Source organism: Hippichthys cyanospilos, chromosome 14 (assembly GCF_059441005.1).
Source record: "Hippichthys cyanospilos isolate Australia breed blue-spotted pipefish chromosome 14, RoL_Hcya_1.0, whole genome shotgun sequence".
NCBI lineage: Eukaryota > Metazoa > Chordata > Actinopteri > Syngnathiformes > Syngnathidae > Hippichthys > Hippichthys cyanospilos.
Genome location: NC_142382.1, coordinates 17,821,111 through 17,841,628, shown reverse-complemented (window position 1 = coordinate 17,841,628; position 20,518 = coordinate 17,821,111). Strand labels below are relative to the sequence as shown.

The 20,518-nt window shown below is 39.3% G+C and overlaps 1 protein-coding gene across 1 annotated transcript; it reads left to right on the top strand.

Annotated features, from left to right (window-relative positions):
- The first annotated feature begins 2,009 nt into the window (after positions 1 to 2,009).
- Positions 2,010 to 6,526, top strand: LOC148413200 (uncharacterized). Its single transcript, XM_088433671.1, has 8 exons — positions 2,010 to 2,033; positions 4,056 to 4,202; positions 4,311 to 4,390; positions 4,584 to 4,869; positions 4,962 to 4,996; positions 5,099 to 5,176; positions 5,696 to 5,753; positions 6,413 to 6,526. Exons 1-8 carry the CDS (start codon positions 2,010 to 2,012, stop codon positions 6,524 to 6,526), a joined length of 822 nt encoding a protein of 273 aa, XP_088289797.1.
- The last annotated feature ends 13,992 nt before the right edge of the window (positions 6,527 to 20,518 follow it).

The window sequence follows — 20,518 nt, the reverse complement described above, 5'->3', positions numbered from 1 at the left end:
ATACCAGAGGATCTTGAGTCCATTATTCCCCTTTACTAAAAATGGCTGCATGTCATATCATGCATCTGCAAGTTGCACTACTTCCCAGGCTTTGTCTACACGTAGCCGGGGTTCTTGCAAACGAGGTGTAAATGTCTCCGTTTTGCCCTATTTACTATTCGTGGCCGGGCTTTTTTCCCCATCAAAACCGAAAGTTTCAAAACCTCCGGCAAAAGTGGAGATTTCCCCAAGCCTCCGGTCTCGTGGTTGTGTGTAACCAGTTTAAACAGAGATTCGCGTCATTGCGCTACTCTTTTTCCCGCCAAACATGCACATACTGGTGACATCAGAGGCGGATGTTCTTTCTGATTGAACAGAATTTGGTGACACTACTGCCGCTTAGTGTCTCGGCATGCTTATGAATGAAACCGCACTATGCTTGATTCGTATAGACGCGACTTCTTAACAAACAGCAGTGCGGATTTAATAAAGCCGGTTACATGTAGACAAGGCCCAGGTCTCCCCATTTCATCATCCAAGTGCTGCCACAGATAATCTTCAAAATGTGCTCAAATTGGTCCCACCCGGCAGACAACCTTTGTTTCCCCCGGAGCTACTCACAAGCAGCCGTGTGATTTGGATCGTCTCAGCGTTTGTGTAGCGTTGACAGATGCACTTCCTTATATACACAGTTTGGTGCGTTTTTGCTGCGTTGACGCCTGTACATGCATTGGTCATGTGATTGGTTTAAAGCAGGACGTGCACCGACGCGGGATTGTTCTCTGAGCTCAACGCACGCATCAGTGTTGCCACACCCATGACTATTAAAATATTAAGGAAAGGTTAGTTTAGAAGTTTTTTTTTCGTTAATCATGTTAGCACCTGTCTCCCTCTGAAGAAAATAAAAACTGCCCTTTTGAGACTTCCACTGCCATCAACTGTCAATGAGACACCTGCACCTTTCAGCAGATATTTCGGTCCACTCCTACTGAGAACTGCTCCAGTTATCTCAGGTGTTATGTGTGCCTTTCCCAGATGCCGTTTCAAACCCTTACAAAGATATTCAATAGATTTAGTTTAAGGCTCATTAAATGCGACTGTAGAATTATTTCTTTCTAGTCTTTCTTGCATACTTTGGTTGTGTCTTTTGGATCATTGTCCTGTTGCAAACCCTTGAACTGCAACTGAGACCAAGCTTTCTGACACAATATTAGCCAATCAAGCACTGTTGTAATGTAGTCCGATACATAAGCAAACTGTTATTTTGCCATCAAATACACATTTTCATTATTTTTGTTCTTGTTTTATTGAATGGAAGGACTGTTGATGTTTCAGATGCTACTAAAAAAAATGTGTCAAAGTGTATATGTGCTAACATTTTGTCTCCCCTTGTCCAAAATAGCTTGGTGTCACTCAAATGACCTATTTTCAAGCAGTGATTACGAAAGAAAGAAAGAAAGAAATGATAGAATCTTACTTTTTTTTCTAGAACAGAAGAAAGGAATACAATCCTTCATATAGAGTGATCTCTCACTTATTGCGGTTAATTAGGAACCCACCCAGACCCGTGGAGAACATGCAAAGTCTATACAGGCAGGTGAGAGCAAGATGGATTTGAACTCAGGACTCCGAACTGTGATGCGGACATGCTAACTGCTCTTCCACAGAACCGGCCCTTCTTGAACATAATGGACAGTATCTGTCTTAATTTGAATTGTTAGTCATGTTTGGTTTGCGATTTTTTTTTTTTTTTTTTTTTTACTTTTCGCTTGACTTTTAACTACATTTCAGAGCATGTGCTTTTATATTTACTTGAGTAAATTTGTACAATTCACGATTATCATTCACTATTATCGTAATGATTATCATTAGGAATTCCTTTGTTAGTTTTTACACCGTAGCTGTATTGCATAAGGGCTGCCTAGTCTGTGATTACACGATATCCTCTACTTTCGAAATGGTAGCTTGCTGTGTGACTGACAAAATGAGGTTTTCCCTTTCTATTCAGGGTAACATACAGTTGGATAAGAATGTCAGGTGACCAACAGCCACATGTAAGTAGTTTGTGTTGCCATTGTTCTCGCAACACAGGGTTTTATAAACATTTGTTTGGTTCTGTTCTGACGTTAATTTATAGGTATTGTAAGTTTGTGTGAACAAAGTCGTAACGATAGGTAACTAATGCCAAGACAGCTTGACATCCTAATTACGCAACATATAACGTATTATGATGGTACTCTAATGGTAAGTAAGACTAAAAAAAAAAAAAGAAATAAACAAAATGTAAGGCATTCCATTTAACGTACGTATCTCTTGTTACATCGGTGGACCAACTAAACATGTGGTATGTAGTCCTGCCATGTTTTACTTACACCTGTAAACCTAAATCACCTGATTCTATAATTCGAGAACGATAAAGAACATTTTATAAGCTCTACTGTAACATATGCATAACAGAATTGCATGAGATAGAGTAAGGGTATTTTGTAAAAATATTAATAATAGAAAAGAGAACATAGCTTAGGTCTACCCAGTTTTTTGAAAACGTTTGATGATTTCAAGTCCAGTGTATCATGTGATACACTGGTTTTGTGTTGTGGGACACACATACCAAGAATAATTGTCATTTGAAATGTAACAATTATTAAAGCAAATGTTCGCACGATTCCAAAAAGCAGCATTGAAAGTAATTTATTTTGAACTGTTTCATTTTAGATTCATTTTGGTCGTTACAGGGTGTGAGACAAGAAAATAAATGTAAATGCTGTGTGTTATCTTAGACTTAAGTAATTTAAAAACTATATTCAAGCATTTTTTTTCTTAGATTTGCGCTCAGGAATTTTGGATGTGACTTATTTAAGATTCAGTGGGCGACTGAGGAAAAAATATATCCTTCAATTCAGGAACAACCCTTAAAATAATGTGTTGTAAACATTTATAAAGTTCTCTTAGTTGTTATTGTTTCTGTTAGTGTTTACTCATTGATGTTTGCAAACTAGCCATTAGCTATTTAGGTTGGTGCGCTAATGATGTTTTCTTTGACTAGCCTACACTTATTATTCGACAGTTCCAGATCAAATTTTGTTAGTTGGTAACAGAGCCTGCCAAACTGATGATGTCTAATTACTTTGAGCAGGGAACCATTTAACAATACCTCCTGAATCTATATAGGGTCAAGGTACAGTAGAATCAGCAGCCAGAAACCTGGTGGTACTACTTCAAACCTTGGCCGCAAACAACTCGACCGGGCCCAATAGGCAGGAGACAGAACAGCCTGTCCCAGCCCCTACAAATGGAACTGTACAGCAAGAAATGTGAAGGTTTTTAATTCAAGCTACACAACATCACTCATTTGCACTGGAAACAAATGTGTTTTCTTGTTAGGACTACTCACTGCTGCTAAAAAGTTTAAATTAAAATATGTTTCTGTTAGTGTTTACTCATTGATGTTTGCAAACTAGCCATTAGCTATTTAGGTTGGTGCGCTAATGATGTTTTCTTTGACTAGCCTACACTTATTATTTGACAGTTCCAGATCAAATTTTGTTAGTTGGTAACAGAGCCTGCCAAACTGATGATGTCTAATTACTTTGAGCAGGGAACCATTTAACAATACCTCCTGAATCTATATAGAGTCAAGGTACAGTAGAATCAGCAGCCAGAAACCTGGTGGTATTACTTCAAACCTTGGCCGCAAACAACTCGACCAGGCCCAATAGGCAGGAGACAGAACAGCCTGTCCCAGCCCCTACAAATGGAACTGTACAGCAAGAAATGTGAAGGTTTTTAATTCAAGCTACACAACGTCATTCTCATTTGCACTGGAAATAAATGTGTTTTCTTGTTAGGACAACTCACTGCTGCTAAAAAGTTTAAATTAAAATATGCATTTTGCATCTCACTGTCAGACTTTAAGTTTTTGGTTACAATTGAAAACTATTTATATACAAGTCAGAAGCTGAATGCAACACTTACAAAACTCTTATCTATATGTTCCACAGATCTTTTCCGGGATATTTCAAGTCAAATAGTGGTTAAAAAAAAGCTGTTTGACTGCCAGTAAACATGTCGTGAAGGAAGACCGTAAGACAGCTGCTCTGAACTTTTTTCAGCTGCCAAGAAACACTTCACACACACCCTTGCCCATTGAGGAGCTTGAACTTCTTCAGGCAGGCATGGGAAGGCAAATGGTACGCCTTCCCGATGATGGTGACCACACAGAGGTAATCCAATTGTTTATCTTGCAAATTTTCCTTTAAACTAGTCATTGTACTGAATCTCAGAGATTCTCTCTCTCTCACTCTCTCTCTCTCCTTTATTATTGTCAAAAGATTTCCAGGGTCTTGGTTGACACCTTCCCAAAAATGGAGGGTCTGTTTGGAGGGTGGCTCCTACATAAGCCTACAGGTTTGTAAGAAAATATTGTTTCAAGATTCCATATACACTGATTACTACATCCACTTACCCAATGTCCATTTGACATTATCATGCATCAATTACTTTCTGTAAGCAATAAAGATATCTGACTAATTTTCTTGGATTTTTTTTTTTCTTAACAAAACAGATGATTTTTCAAATTGTGTTTTTATATTTCTTAATCAAAGTGGGAGTGGTCAGCGCAAACTCCCTGTCATTCCACCTGAGGCAGAGGGATACACAACCAAAGCGCTGAAAGCTGTGTCAGCAGGCGTCAAAGCTACTCTTTATATAGTTCCGCTTCAGGATTCATGGGACACCTCTCCTCTTCCTCCTGATTCACCTCAATTTGCTAAAATCCCAAAGACGGCATGTTATCAATGTAATAAAGTGATGCTTTTGCAGATGCTTGCAATGCAAATCTTTACATGCAAGGAGAAACTGCATGTTGATCACGACGACAATCATAAAGAGGTGAAGACAAATTGCTTTAATTACTTTTGTTTTTCTTTAAAATAAATAAATAAATCACTACTACATTCAGTTATTTGTTCTGTCTTTTGCAGTCCTCTGACGAAATCTGTGTTCTGGCGAACAAGTGAAAGGTAACTAGCATGTTATTACAATCCCAGCTCACTTTGGTTTGGTTTGCACCAACTGTTTGGTTGTTATTGATTTCAACACTACACAACTTATTCTAATTTCAAGTGGTTTGTCCCATCTGCTCCAAGGACTTTCCAGATAAAGAAATCAAAGTTCATGCTAGCCTTTGTGGAGAGAGGTCATCATTTTTGTTCTGTTGTATGCATATTAAACATTTTCATAGAGAAATGTCCGTATAGCTGTATACAGATAGTCAAAATGACCTGGACAGTGGCTCTGTTTACTGTACCTTGAGTTTTGTGTATGAGCCTGTTGTTTTCTGTACAGTTTTGAATGTGCAACGACTTCTGGAACGAATGGCAACACTCCAAGTTCAGCTGTTCACACTCCAATATTCAAACTGAAAAGGTATGCTGTTATTTTTAATTGTGCATACATGTTTTGCACTGTAATTTGCACAGTTAACATGTTCTTAGTCACACAAGAGCTAGCCATCCGTCATCCAGTTGATAGCATATCCATCTGGCTTTCTGGTGCCTATCCCAGATGACTTCAGGCAGTCGGTGGGGGACCCCCTGAACTGGTTGCTAGCCATTGCAGAAGCTAGCCATCATATACTTTCACATTATTTTATTCTATACAAGCTTTATTTGGATATTTGGGACTGTAATAATATTTCTTCTTTTCTCTTCCTCAGAGCAGAGGATGTACTGCTGCTCCTTTCACACCAAGTTGATACCACAACCGAATTTAAGGTGTGTGTGGATAGAGAAGACCTTGACAGGGGCCTTCTGCAATGGAAACGAAAGAAAACTGCATCTCCTGCCAGTATTTTAAAGGTGACCTATATAGGAGAGGCAGGCATTGATACAGGAGGACTCCGAAAAAATTCTGACTGGTTAGTTGACCCTAACCCTATTGTTGTTTCATGAAACATAATCAATACATCATTGAAATCTATGTACTGTATTGTGCTTTTGCTTAAGAATTGATTTCAGGTACACAAATGAGATTTTTCGAATGAGCTGGGAACCAGGGAAAAAAATACTCCTTAACTGATGTAGATAATTAAAATTTCAGGTAGGGAATGTTTTTTTAAGCAATTGGTGGTGTGTTTTTTTTGTTTTTGTTTTGTTTACTGAGACTTGTGGTGCCTTGCACACAGCCATTGGTGAAGTAATGGCAGTCAGTCTTGCACAAGGTGGCCCAGCTCCTCCATTTTTTAAAGACTGGTGCTACAACTTCCTCTGTACAGGAGAAATTGACTTTAAGTATCTGTGTAAGGAGGATGTAGCTGATATGGAGTCATGTATACTCATCAACAGGGTCTTTGGCATTGTTAAATAATTAATCATTCCTAATGCTACTACGTACCTATCACACTATTTGCGTCCTCTCTACTTTGCACTTTCAGTTCAAAATTGCAGAAGATGTCGAGTGTCTGACAATGTATGCTGACGACATTATCAACTGTGGCTACTACACCAGTCAGATAAAACTAGACCACAAGGAAGCAAATATTCGGTGACTGTTTTAAAACAATATTAACATTTCATTGTAATTTTAATTCATTTGAACACCAAAACACATTTCTCACCATGATCCATATAATGTACCTACAGACAGTCAATTAAAAAGAAGCAAAAGCAACAATATTATCAATGTAATTATTTTTCATCCAAAAAAATAATAATTAAACCCGATTTTTTTTCTCTGATTTTCTTTAAAGGGCAATTATTCTACACTCCACAGAGAGGCTTGGAGTGTAATTGGTTTGTTACCCATTGTGAGTGCATGCACACAGAGTATCACCTTTCCTACACACCATCTTAGCACATACACTGACTAAAAGAATAATGATTGAAGCAGTGCGATTTGGTGGTGGGTTCCACAGACTCTTAACAGCTTTACTCCAACCTTAATATGTTCAAGGCTATTTGAATTGAAGAAGAGAAGTTTCACAATTTTCTAATCCAAGAGTTAGGTTTTTGTTTAGTAATAAAGGATGTTCTATGGGTTTGTATGTAAATGAGATTTAGTTTTGTAAAACTGAACAGTTTTGTATGTTAGTAAATTTCAAAGTTTCGTGATCCAAGAGGTGTTTGTCACAATCCATCAGTCAGTCCATGCCATTCTCTCCTTCAACACACCCGCTCCCCTTCTCTGCCAATCAGTGACAAACATCACAGCTGCCACTAATCACCTGCACAGTATATAACCCAGCTCTTCCCTCACTCAAATTGCTAGATTGTCTCTATGCGTCCAGCCGAGCATTCCAGCACTTCTTCTTGCCTGATTCCTCGCGACCTGACTCTGTCCGTCCCTGACCCTCCGATTGCTTGCCACCTTTATCTGATTTTTGGTGCTTCGACTCTGCCCGAACTCGATCACCCGTTAGCCTGTCGATTCAACCTCCCCGCTCGAGCCCCTCTCTCGTCGGTCCCTGCCCGACCGATCGGCCGCCACGGTCCCGCTTTCCCGACAGTCCTCCCACAGCAAGCCACTCTCGTCAGCCTCCATCTCAGCAAGTATCTCACGATAAATAAGCGTTCAGTTGCCAAACCCACCTACCTGTGTGTGCTTTTGGCTCCTCCATCCAGTAACCTTGTCAGTGTTGCAGTTTTGTATGAAAGGTTTTTGTTTTTTAATAAAGGATGTTCTATGGGTTTGTATGAAAATAAGATTTACAGTTTTGTTAAAATGTACAGTTTTGTTATGTTAGTAAGATTTACAGTTTTGTTAAAATGTACAGTTTTGTTATGTTAGTAAGTTTTACAGTTTTGTAATCAGAGGTTTTACAGTTTTGTATGAAAAGTTTTTGTTTTGTATTAACTACAGTTCTGTATGTAAATAATATTCACAGTGTTGTAAAAAATGTACAGTTTTTAATGTAAATAAGTTTCGGATTTGTAAAAAATATATTTTACAGTTTTGTAACTGTTGTGGGATTGATGGCTTCAAGCGAGCTCAATTGATGACTTAGGAAAAGAAATTATCTTTCTGGAGTTCTCTGTAATTAAAGCTTCAAATAAACGCAAGTCTTACAGGGTGGTTTGATGGTCTTTAAAAGAGCAGTGTGTAAGATTTAGAATGTTTTACATTAAAAAGAAAATTAAATGATTGTAAATATCGGGTAATGTGGCTGTAGCAGGCTGATGGTGTTACGAATAACCCCGAGACATAAGTGGGTGGAGGACCCCAACACGACACGATGGTTCAGCTTCAAAAATTTATCAACAAAAATCGCATGACAAGCGCGGGAAGAAAAAAGTGCAACAAAAGGAGAGACCAAACGGGTCTAAACGACAAAATAGTCTGGCACAAGGAGACAGGGTCAGCAGGAGGACAATCAAAAAACTAGGAACAACAAAAGAGGCCCGGAGGAGTAGCATAAGACAAACGAGCAACGAAGCAAAAAGGCATAAGGCAAAGTACAAAACAAAACGCGCGACTGCGGAGACTCGAGATAGGAAACACTGAAACGACTAGGGCTTTGACGAAGGGAGGCTCAAGGAATAACCCGGCAATTGTCCTCCTGCGCCGGCCGCCTTAAGTAAGGCCTTGATGACGATGGTCGTCAGGTGCGCGGCCAGTGACCCCGCCCTCTCGTCGTGGCAGGAGGACCTCGCCTACAACAAAAAAGACATGATAAGCCAAGGATGTGACAGATGGTAATGGCGACGCATGGTGAACGCAGATAGTACAGCGAGGTGATGGAATATTGCGTCATGTCGATGTAAAATTACAGTGTAATTATTGGCTTAAGGTACCAGTCAGAATTGGCCTCGACTGGGTTTAAGCAGCCCATCTAAAGTTTGAATTTGACCGTTTAGAGACTTTCCACCCTTCCTCCTTTTTATTATTGACTTCTTGTTTTACTCCAGCTTTATTCTACTATATAGGTGCTTGGTTTCTTATAACCCTGGATGAGATCTTTCTTTAATCATTAATTAGAAAAAAGACAATTCGTATTTTTGCATGGTTGTGTATTTTTGCAGGGGGCATGGAAGGCCCAGCCATGTTACTTTTGATACTGTAAATAATTGTATTTGCTTTGCTCTCACTCAATAAATTCTTCAAAATGCATTCTTTATTCTATCTTCGTCATTCCTAAAAACCCTAATTAGAGATCTTCCTAATCTTCTATAAGTGAATAAATAATATTGCCTACTACACCGGCAGTGCCGTTCTCGCCTAAAAACTAGTTACTCAAAATTGGTTGAAGCTAGTAAAACGTATCCGAGTAGCCGTATAAGACGGCTGAACCCTATTCTGGTCTTAACAAGTGCAATGAGCTATAAGGAAAGGAGCCGTCACGAAAACAGCGTGGCCATTCTACTGTTTCGTCTCTAAGGTTACTCGACGAGGCCGCAGGATGGCGTAAGACGGATAGACGCTTTAGAACTTAGGTGGTGAGAACCAGAACGTATCCTTTCCGAGCAGCTAATGCAGACGTTTGTCGCCCAGCGATACAGTGTTAGAGCTGTGCTGGGCTAACGGGATGTCTTAACACTTTAAACGGAGAGTCAGGACTATTAGTTGTCCTTCGATGATTGACAGGACTGCGGTAAGAGCAGATCAGTCAGCATCTTCAGCATTCTTATACACTTTTGGGGTGGGGTCTCACTGAGGAATGCAGGGGTGTGTGTGTGCGTGCTTTCAAAGGCCGTTGTCCGCGGACCAGTTTTTGATGAGAAGATGAAGTCAGCCATCAATTCTGGTTGAGTATTTTGATAGCAGCAGCATTTAGCTTTGTTGATATTGAAGATGAAGTCAGAGTCCTCAATCCTGGTTGAGTGTAAAGGAATCTAAGAGTTTGAGCTTAAAGTAGTTCATTAGATGTTGCTACATTCTGTGTATGAGAGTGTGAGACTGTAAAGTGAACAAAACAATATGGGGTGCAAGGGAGTGTAAGAATGGAATGTTTCAGAGCAAACGGTGCTAGTCGCGGGGACGAGATGACCTTGGCACCTGGTGAAAAACAACTTTGAGGAAAACTACAACCAGGAGGAGTAAGCAAGCGATTCTGCAAGGGAAGAAAGACCAATGAAAGCAAGCTAAAGTTAACTGCAGTATACACATAGCCAATAAAATAATGCCAGGATGCCTTTGTTGATGTGCCATTTGCATATTGTGTAGTATAACTCATTGCTGGGCAACTCGGATGAGAGTACGTCTGCTGGTGGCAACAGCGGCGTACAGGGCTGTATTGAGAGGGACCCGAGACCCAGGTGCTTGTATTAGATCTGCGTGTTAGGAATAAATCCACCCGTGTGTGAAAATGCCGGCTTCCTGATACCTTTCTATTGCAGAACGAGCGCGCAAATTGTTGGATGAGTGGCAGTTGGGTAAGGTCACAAATTGGAGTCAGATTACTAACTTGAGTTTATGTTGAATTAGAAATAAAATTCCAACAAGTGCAATGGGAAGCGAAGTCTCTCCTGTTGTCTCAAACCCTCATTAGAAGAGAACAGTTACATGGACACACTATTTTACTGATACATTGTGTTTATAAAAACACATATTTCCTTTAGCATGGTTTTCTTTCGACATGTGGGAAGAGCACATGTGGGAAAACATGCAAACTCCACACAGGAAGGCTGAGGAGAAACCTCTGCACTGCGAGGTGTAGGTGCTAATGTTGGATAGGATATGCATGTCCACTAAACTTATTAAACTTTAGTCTTTATGATTTTGACATATTCAGTAATGTTTAATTAGTTGACTGCTAATGCTTTACTCTAAGTCAGTGCTTCTCAAATAGTGGGGCGGGCTACCTGGGGGGGTACGAGGTGAAGCCAGGGTGGGTGCAATTACCGCAGAGAATAGCATTTGTTTTGCCATGTGAAGTAAAGTTGTGATAAAATGAGGATTGGCATCTTTTTTTTCAGGCACTTTGATGCACTTGGGTTTTTCTCTGCTTAGACAGACCTTTAACCTGTATAAATGTCATAAAAAGTAGTTAACAGTTGTTGAAAGGTTAGTTTATACTGCTTTTTCTTTGTGTCTGTGTCAAAAAAGATAGTTTTAGGTGTACTTGTACAACTTTTAAAGAAAATAATCAATTGTGTTTTTGAACAACCTTCATTCTGTCTATACTATAGACAGCTATAGACTCCATAGCTTACAATCAACTGTTGTTTTCCTCTTTATCAGACAGTGAGTGAAAGACTTAAAAACTTTACAGTTCAAGAAAAAATATCTTAAAATTTAGAACATGGATTTTTTTATATTTGACAGTTTTTTATTATTTAAAAAAAATTAAGTCTTGTCACTTTCTGATAAAGAGAAAAACGGTTGAATCTTAATGATGGTCGGCTTTGCAAAATATAATTGAGAAGCACTGCACTAAGACAACGAACTGAGTTATCTCCAGGACTCATACATCTATGGGTTTACTTGACACCTGACCTTAGAACAGAAGAAGCTCTTCAGAAAGGACAGCGCAAACTTCTTCAAACCTAAGAAAGAAGTCCAGTCACACTTGAGTCAACCTACGTACGAGCGATGACCTGGATGAACAAAATCTATACCGTTGCATTGTTGGTCATGTGATAGTATCAGACACCATGTGCAAAAACCTGTATTTACAAGTCATGACCACGTGACTGAGAAAGTCTTAGAGGGTCAATAGTTCTTTGAAGGTCCCCCAGGGTTTCATCATTCAGTGGGCATGTGATGTCAGGAACCACAACTGCTCTATTTGAATCATCCTGCAGGATGACACTCTCCCAATCAATGTCTGAGTTTTGTAGATCCTACAGATACAGAAAGCAAAATAAATAAATAAATTAAAATGGGCACAAGACTGTGATGAAAGTATTTCCCTGCTGTGCGTACTTTGTTTTTAATTAACTGTTTAATTAAAGGGATAGTGTGTAAGATTTAGACCAGTGCTCATTCCGGACAGCAAAAGGTGCTGTAGGTGCTGAATTGTCCATTGGGCATAGCTATAACAAACATGGCCGCCTCAGGAGAAGTGCCACCGCCCATGTACTGCCATTTAATGATAACTAGACCGATGATTATATTTAAAACATACTGTTGATCATTAAGTACCAATTTAGGGTTAGGGTTAAATTTACAATCATTTAACTTATTCCTTCCTAATGAAAACTTGTATAAATCTTATTAAAATGTGCTTGTTTATACTGTGCATAAAAATTAAAACAACTGGTAATTGAACTTTTGCCAATAAAGAAAGGCATTGTGGTTTGTTAGTGAAACTTATTTGTGAGAGCTAGACAAATCATGACAAGCTCATCACTAGACATAACCGTTTTGTCAGTAAAGATATTTGCCAGTGTGTTCCACAGTTCATCTGTTTTTATTCTAGCTGTTCTTATTCTGTTCTTATTCTAGCTGTCTCCAAGCAGTAGATAGTGTATACCCTGAACTGGTTGTCAGTCATGCACAGGGCACACAAAGACAACCATTCACACTAACACACCTAAGGACAATTTAGTGTGCCAATATACTTACTTGTGTGAGAATTTTAAAATGTAGTATGAAACTGAAGCGCACGTAAAAAATCCATGCAGGCACAGGGAAAACATTCTAAGCAACACGGGAATGCTGAAGCTGGAATTGAGACCACAATGTGACACTGTGAGGCGGACATGCTACCAGTCTGCCACTGTATAGACAAAGTTTAAAAAAAAAAAAAAATCACACAATCCCGCATCAATTTAACTTTCCATCATGGCCACTGCATAACAAATGACCTCTAGATGAATAATAAGCCATTGTTGTTCCCTAAATCCCTGATACCGGAGCCTAAAAACTTAGAACCTGACTGTCATATGTAAATGGAGTTGATTTTGATGTTTGACTTTACGTGTTTGTCTAGCAAGGATTATCAGGCAAATGTGGAATTTAGCCATGCCTATTTTGGCTTGAACAGAATAAGGGGTCATGTCAACATTGCTGTGGCAACCCAATCCACTGTGGGTGGAGGTGATAAGAGAATTAAGGGAGAATGAGTAGTCTAAGCCTTTTAATGTGACACACTGTGCATACTCTAAATTACTTCTTCTCTGATGTGTTAGTTTCACAAATTTCTCTTATTCTAATCCACTCTTATTGCTACACAGTGGAATTTGTAAGCAGGATGCAACTTGTAGCTTTGGAGCAACAAGTTGATATTCTTTGAATGAAATCATATATTAAGTTTTTATCATCATGTGTTTATTTTTTGTCTAAAATATCATTCATTGATATCCATCTATGCAGTCCTAGTTCATCTCACCCCAGTCCTTAGATAAAGCTGTTGACGCAAGAAAGTGTGAACTGAAACCTTGGTCCAGCTATCTGTGATGCCCGGCTGGCTTTTTTTGTTATGTCTTGTATTGTAAAAGGCTTTGCTGAATGAATAAAAAGCAGGTGGGAACGACTGGGCTCCGACGGCTCTGGCGAACATGAGAGTGAAAGCCAAATCCTCCTTTGCCGGCAAAGAAAAGTCAATCTTGTTTAGTCCGAGTTATGATTTTGCTTGTATTAGTCTTCTTTGTAGATTTCTCTAACATCTTAGCTGCTTCAATCCTAATTTATTTGAGCAAATATTCAAATATAAATATTACAAACACATTTTATTCAGTGGCGACTTTCAAGAAACTCAGTCAACTTGCAACAATAACACCAACAAAAATACTGGAAAATAAGTTTAAAGGCATTTAAAACACATCACAATAAAAGAAAAAAAAGTGACCCATTTTGAATCCAAAACGAGCAGTGACTAGTGGGATTAGGCCAATTGGAATAAATTGGTTTTGAGTTTGGATTTGCATGGTGAAATGGATTCAACAATTCTGAGATCAGAGAGAGTGAGTTCCATAGCTGGTGAGGAGAGTAGCTGAAGGCACTGCTTCCCTAAATTTGATGTAAATCAGGTCTTAATTTCCAGGAGTCAGTGGGTAAGAGAATAAGGAGGGAGGGTGTAGTTAGGTTGAGTTGAGCTGTAGAGTTGGATGTCATCTATGTAGCAATGAAATAAATGTAATGTTTTTTCAATGTATGATAAAAAGTGAATAAATAAATAATGAACAGCAAGGGCCCCAAGACAGAGCCCTGGGGTGTTTGGTGAAGTGGGAGTAGATGAGATTTGACTGATTTCCATGTGGAAACAAAGCAAAAATTCAAGACACACTTGCAGAAACAATCAGTTTAATCTCCATCCAACAAACCCGCAACATGTCGATTACCGTAGATTTTCTTATAAATATAATTTAGAATGGCTCCTCCAAATGGCACACTTCCTATTTCGGTCACATGTTTTTTTTTTAAAGCAATACAGAAACCAATGTGGAGTTTCGCACTTTTAAGCACTCAGAATAGTGGTGAAGCACCAGCATTTTTCCTCCCATCACTCTTCCACTCCACAGGATGTACACTAATGGCAGAGGGCCTGGGGGTGGACCAATACCGGCGGTTGTACAACATTTTGTGACTGAAGACTGTGCAAGGTTTTGGATGGCGTTGTTCACCCTTGGATCCACATGACAAACACTTGCAGTCAACACATGACACAAATACTCCACCTGTCACACAAAATTATAATTTACCCCTGGTTACTTTTATTCCTATTTTGACAAAGTGTTCCAATAGCGCCAAAGGGGCTATTTCACATTGTTGTCATTGTTTTGAATGTCTTCCTCACCTCTTGGTCATAATGACTTCCATATAAAATGTGCCCAGGCGAATGTTGATTGCTTGAGAGGATATTGTGGGACTTTCACAGTATCCTTGAGGCAAACATGTTATATGTGTATGTTTTTCCTTCGGTTCAATCTGCTGTTTTGTCCCAACGGTATTAAAAAGAATGCGTTACTGAGCACCATAACAGAATTTTAATTTTACTTCAGGATCCAGATGATATATGGTGAATAAAATGACATTCGTTTATATAACACCTTCCATACCTTATGATGTTCACAGCACTCTGCAAAGCCTCACTTTCACCCATTCACACAAACATTCTTATGCCATTGGATGCTCATGCAAGGCACTGCCAAGTCCACTGGAAGCTAACTTGAAGCTAACACTTCACGTGGTCACAAGGGTCAGAGACTGAACCGACAACCTTCACGCTTTTGCTGAGTCAGGCCAAAACATGGTTTATGCTTTCTTTTATGCCTTCTTGACTGTCATGCTTTAAATTGATGTTCTTTTTGACTTGGCATGGATAATATTCACACTTAGTTCTACTTTCCATTTGTCATCTTTTGGCCAACAACAGATCTGCCTTTTGTTCATCAGGAAGTTAGTTAGTAGCAAATTTAGTAGCTTGGTATATTCTCCACACCTGAAATGTTTTGCTAAATTTGGCCTTAGTTGTCAGTCACAGTGCTTTGCTAAGGTTTGTTCTTTTACCAGACCTTACTCTATAGCTGCCACGACACCGAAGGTTACCTGGGATTCCTTTCCTTATATTCGTAACACAAAATAATTTCTCTGCTTCATCATTGATGATAGCTGTTACTTTTACTTTACAGTACTGGCATTTAGTAATTAATTGTTAAATAAATGTTTGTTTGTCCTAATTTCATCACCTCATGCTCATAATTGTCATCAGGACTAGGTGTCACCTTGTGTGCGTGTCTGCTTTTGTGTGTGCATGCATGCGTGTGCGTAAGACCTGCGTGTGCAGTGTTATATACAATTATTATTTTTTGTCTTTACATCACATGGAACGACTGCATTGTTAAGTACTATTATTAAAACCCTACCTTTTAAATATACTGAGCACTATGGAAAAGGTGACCTTATCTTACATGATTTATGTTTTTTGGATCACAAAGTTTTTCTCAATATTTATTTATTTATTTAGACATCTACATTCTGTCATTTATCTTACTATTATTTTGCATGGATCACAAACAGGAAATGAATCCAAAAGCAAGAAGAGGCTGGTAAGCATGTGTTGTGGAATTTTTAGGATTTAGATAAAAAGTCTGGAAATGAAATTATAAAATTATATTTAGGTTACCTTCATTTGAAGCTTCAAAGACGTGTCTTAAGAGAACAGTCGTGTGTTCTCTAAGAGAGTGTGAAGTGACACGTAAAAGTGAAGATTCTTATTCACTCATTGGGAGTGAACATCCACAAGATGAAAACCAGACCTAAACACATAGGAGAAACAGTTCTTTGTTCAACATGATTATCAGTATTTGGAGTGGAGGAAATTTACAACCTGAAAGGAGGCAAAACCCATAAAACTGAAGGTGGGAGATCTTGAACTCCCTAACCTATTAGGGTCATCTTATCCTAGCTGCACAAATATTTCTCATGCCTGGTTTAGTGAAAAGGTCTTTGTTAAAACAATGCCAGGCGGTCAGTGACTAACATAATGTTAAACTAATATAGGCTAAATACTAATTTTCCATCACACATGAAAAAAAAACAAAAAAAACAGGCTTGTTAAATGCAGCAGGTAGAGACTAAAGGGCACTTGAAGTTAGCTTGCACACGAAGGCACAGGGGGCGAGGAAAAGCCAGATGAAGCCAAGCCAAGGCAGAGGGTCCGATCAGGGGCAGGTGGAATCGTAGTCAGACAGGTAGCATAGTTCTTTTTACTGAGACAGCAAGCGTTAGGGTAGTCAGAGAAAGGCAAGGTCAGTATCCAGGGGGGCAGGCAGAACAGGACAGCAGGCAAGTGGGTGGTCAGGGGCAGAACAGGAGGCAGCAGCGTAGTCAGAATACAGGTGGGCAGAACAGGAATCAACTATACCTCAAAACTGGAACAGGCTGGGAACAAACAAACAGACTACACAACTAAAGTTCAATTAAGGTTTTCAAAAACAAAAAGTGCACGCACAGCTTGAGACTATTAATACAAAAAGGTGGAAAAGTACAACCAAAGATGCAAAGGTCCAAATAAAAGTGCGACACAGTAACAGTCGTTACTAATAGTTCATCTAAAAGACTAGATTTAAAGTTCAATGTAAAGCGCAACACAAAATCATCAGTTACGGAGGTTCACATAAATAGCTCGATAAAGTTCAACAATAAGCTTGACTGTCGGGAAACAAAACTGTCAAAGCTGTCGGGAACAAAATACAATTCAATTTAAACAGGAGGGAGCGGAGTCGACAGGTAAATAACTGTGTGAAACTAACATCTGAAAATCAACAAGGAGGATTCTTGGATCATGAAAGTACAACCAAGAATCTATAAGGCAAGCAGGCACTAGAAAACAGCAAGGAGGAAACGGGACTGGCAAGCACTCGGAATGGCGAGGAATAATCCGGCATTGTTCTCCTGCTCCGGCCGCGCTTAAGCAGCCCACAGATGACAGATGAGCGTCAGGAGTGCAGCTGGAACTCTGCTTCTAAAGCCAAAACAGAGGAAGAATTAGCAGGGAACATGATAGGCATGGGGAACAAGTCCATCTGACGGGGACTGGCAGGAAAAGGCAGGTCCTCGAGTTATGACGTGGATCCTTTCTCTAAACGCAATGCACCCCAAATTTCAGTGTCAAACCATACAAATACTAACTAAAAATTAATATATAAATACATATTATATAAAATAAATAGATTACTCTATACGTATTGTACTGTACTATTGTTCTGTCCATTTTTGCCCCCCTCTTCAGACCACTTTATAATATCTAATATCATTTCCAGGTGCTGGCAAATTGCTTACTGTGCGCGTTCGTAACTTTAAAACATCGTAAGTCGAGACTGTCGTAACCCAAGGAACCCCTGTAATCGATTGGACCTGGGTGTTATTCGACTGATTTTAGGGTGAACGTGGTTGGACAGATAAGTGAGGGAGAGTGACCCCTGGATTCCACATACTGTGTTGTGTCTCCACTGCGCTGCGTAGCACCACCGCAACGATGCTGTACACCCGCGCCCACTGCATGCATCTCCCCTCCACCACGTCACAGAGTTCCTGGAAGATCGTACTGCGCTTGTGGTGGGCTAAAAACTCGTGAGATTAAAAAAAAAGAAAGTTTTCTATCCTTACGGAAACAGACCAAGTTGTACCTACAATATATTTCATTTTCGACCTGGGCTCTTGCAGAGTTTTCGTGCTTTTGGTACACATGTTTTGTATCCTGTAATCAGCCTAATTTTTACAACAACCATTTCCCATTTGAACTATTTCTTAAAATGACAACATATACAGCAAACACTGTGAACATCTCAACAGCGCAAGTTCAACCCCATCAGAGACTTCACCTATTTTGGACTTAATGTTGACTCGTCATGGAACCTAATTAAATCAGGCAACCTTGCATTGTGATGGCGCCTCTTCAGTTTGGTGACTTGATGCTTCCACATCACAATCCCGTTTCACTTTCATGCCATAATTCCACAAGAAAACTATCATACCCAGAGAAGCACATAACTTTTTAATGAGTTACTCACATGGCCACCAGGACATAGTGTTAATAATACACTTTTCTTTAATTAAAAATCGTCTTCCTCATTGACCTTCTCAGTGTCGCCTCCACAATAGCAGCGCATGGTCTTTGTGTGCACACAGCCAGCGTGCGTTCTCAAACAGTTTCATAAGTCCATCAGTTATTATTTACACGGTTCGTACGGAACACATTTTTTAAATTCACTCAACAGTAAAGTGACAACGTAAACATTCTCCTTCACACCTCACCAGAATGATACGCAACCAGACAACCAGTCCAAGCGGCTTCAGTAAATAGAATAGCTAGAGCTGGGAAGCACGTGCTTGGCTTAACCATAAATTGTGCTATATTCATGTCCTCTTTTCATACTTGTCAAATAAAGAATGACTGAAGATTTTCGACCCTCTTTCAAACACACCTATTGTCTGCCGGCAGAGGACATGAGTGGTAAAGCTTGCACCACATTCAATTGCCACAGCACATCTTTTTCTTTCTCTGTGAAAAAAATGTTCAGCTCATGCTCAGTTGTTGTCATGGGTTAAAGTTAGGTAGGTACGCAAAGTGAAGCATGCAACATTATGCACCAGCGATTTCCATCACGCATGCGTACTTGCTTATTAGTTATGTGTATCCCTGATCCCACAACAGTGTAATGCCACATTATTAACAATTCTTGTTTTAGATGTCTAGAAATCGTGGGACCGCAATCTTATCTTCTTCTAGGTCTAAAACTCACAAGACTGGAACCGTTCTTGTTTTAGACATCTAGAAATCACATGACTTCAATCTTATCTTTCTCTTGGAATCTCACAGTCAGATGATCTTAACCTTTTCTTCCATGAGGCATCAAAAACTCACAGGGCTGGTCCTTTTCTTCGGACATAGGAATTTAACTTTCATCTTCACTCATCATCAGCGACATCCCCACACCCACAGATCTGTTGGCATACGGCTTGTAAGAGCAATTTTTATGTCATTGATATCAATAAAAGAGACTGGAGACAAAACGTATCATTTGCATATGAGGGAAAGAGCACCAAGGTCTTCTGGCTTCTTGCTGTCCATTCTTATTTTTAATACAAAGAAGGTGGTAACTAGTTTCACAGTAAAAAGGAATTGTTTGTGTGTGTGTGCATGTGTTCACGTGCATGTATGTTTATGTGTGAGAACAAGTATTACAGGCCAAAGCCCACACTAGGCCATAAGAAATGATAAGCTATCAAGCAATTACTCTGTACGTGTAGATCATACAAAACTCGGAAATTACCCGCCTTCAGAGTATGACCAACTATAAGCAATTTAGTGGCTATTAATATCAGCAGCTCGCTCAGAGTGACCCTTTTGGATATTAAATTCAATATCAAGGATGTTGTGGAATATGATACATGTGACCTCTTTAGCTTTTAATTATGATCACTAATTACAATCAGGTAATACTCAAGGGCACATTCTGTTTGCTTTTCCTCAGCTGACCACTGAGGATATCCAATGAGTTCTACTAAAGCATAGCTATGGTTGTCACTTGTAGTACATCACTTTTATTGAGGTCACACCTACTCAGACTTGTCACCACAGGCAAGCCATAGAGGGGGTTCTCGATTTTATTTGTTTATTTTTAATTTCTTATCAGTGTAGAAAAGGCTTCAAAGCTCTTGCTGTTAATCTTTACGATTGTTATTTTAACAATGCATACTTTATAACATTTTCTTCCATGAAACACAACTTCACATTACTTATGTATGCAAGGTGTCACGTGGCTTGCACATTTGCTTAGCAGTGTGTGTTGATGACCCGCAAGTTGCATTGATCTTGTGCCATAGTCTCTTCCAACAACATAATTAGTTCACGTGTTTTAGGCATTATTTTCCAAGGACTGTGCACATTTTGCATCTGTTAACTTGCTGTCACGTACATCGTTATGTGAGAGACACAAATTATGTCACAATAAGAGCAAAGACCTGATTGAATGTTGCTACTTTAAAAACACTTTGTTTGGGGTGCCTGTCCCCTGGTATTTTAAACTTAAATGTAGATATGTATATGATTACCATAATTCCACAAATATAAGATGCACCTGTGTATTAGATGCACCCTTAATTATGGTGTCGAGTTCTGGTATTTTTCATGTTACCGTGTATAAGAACAATGTAA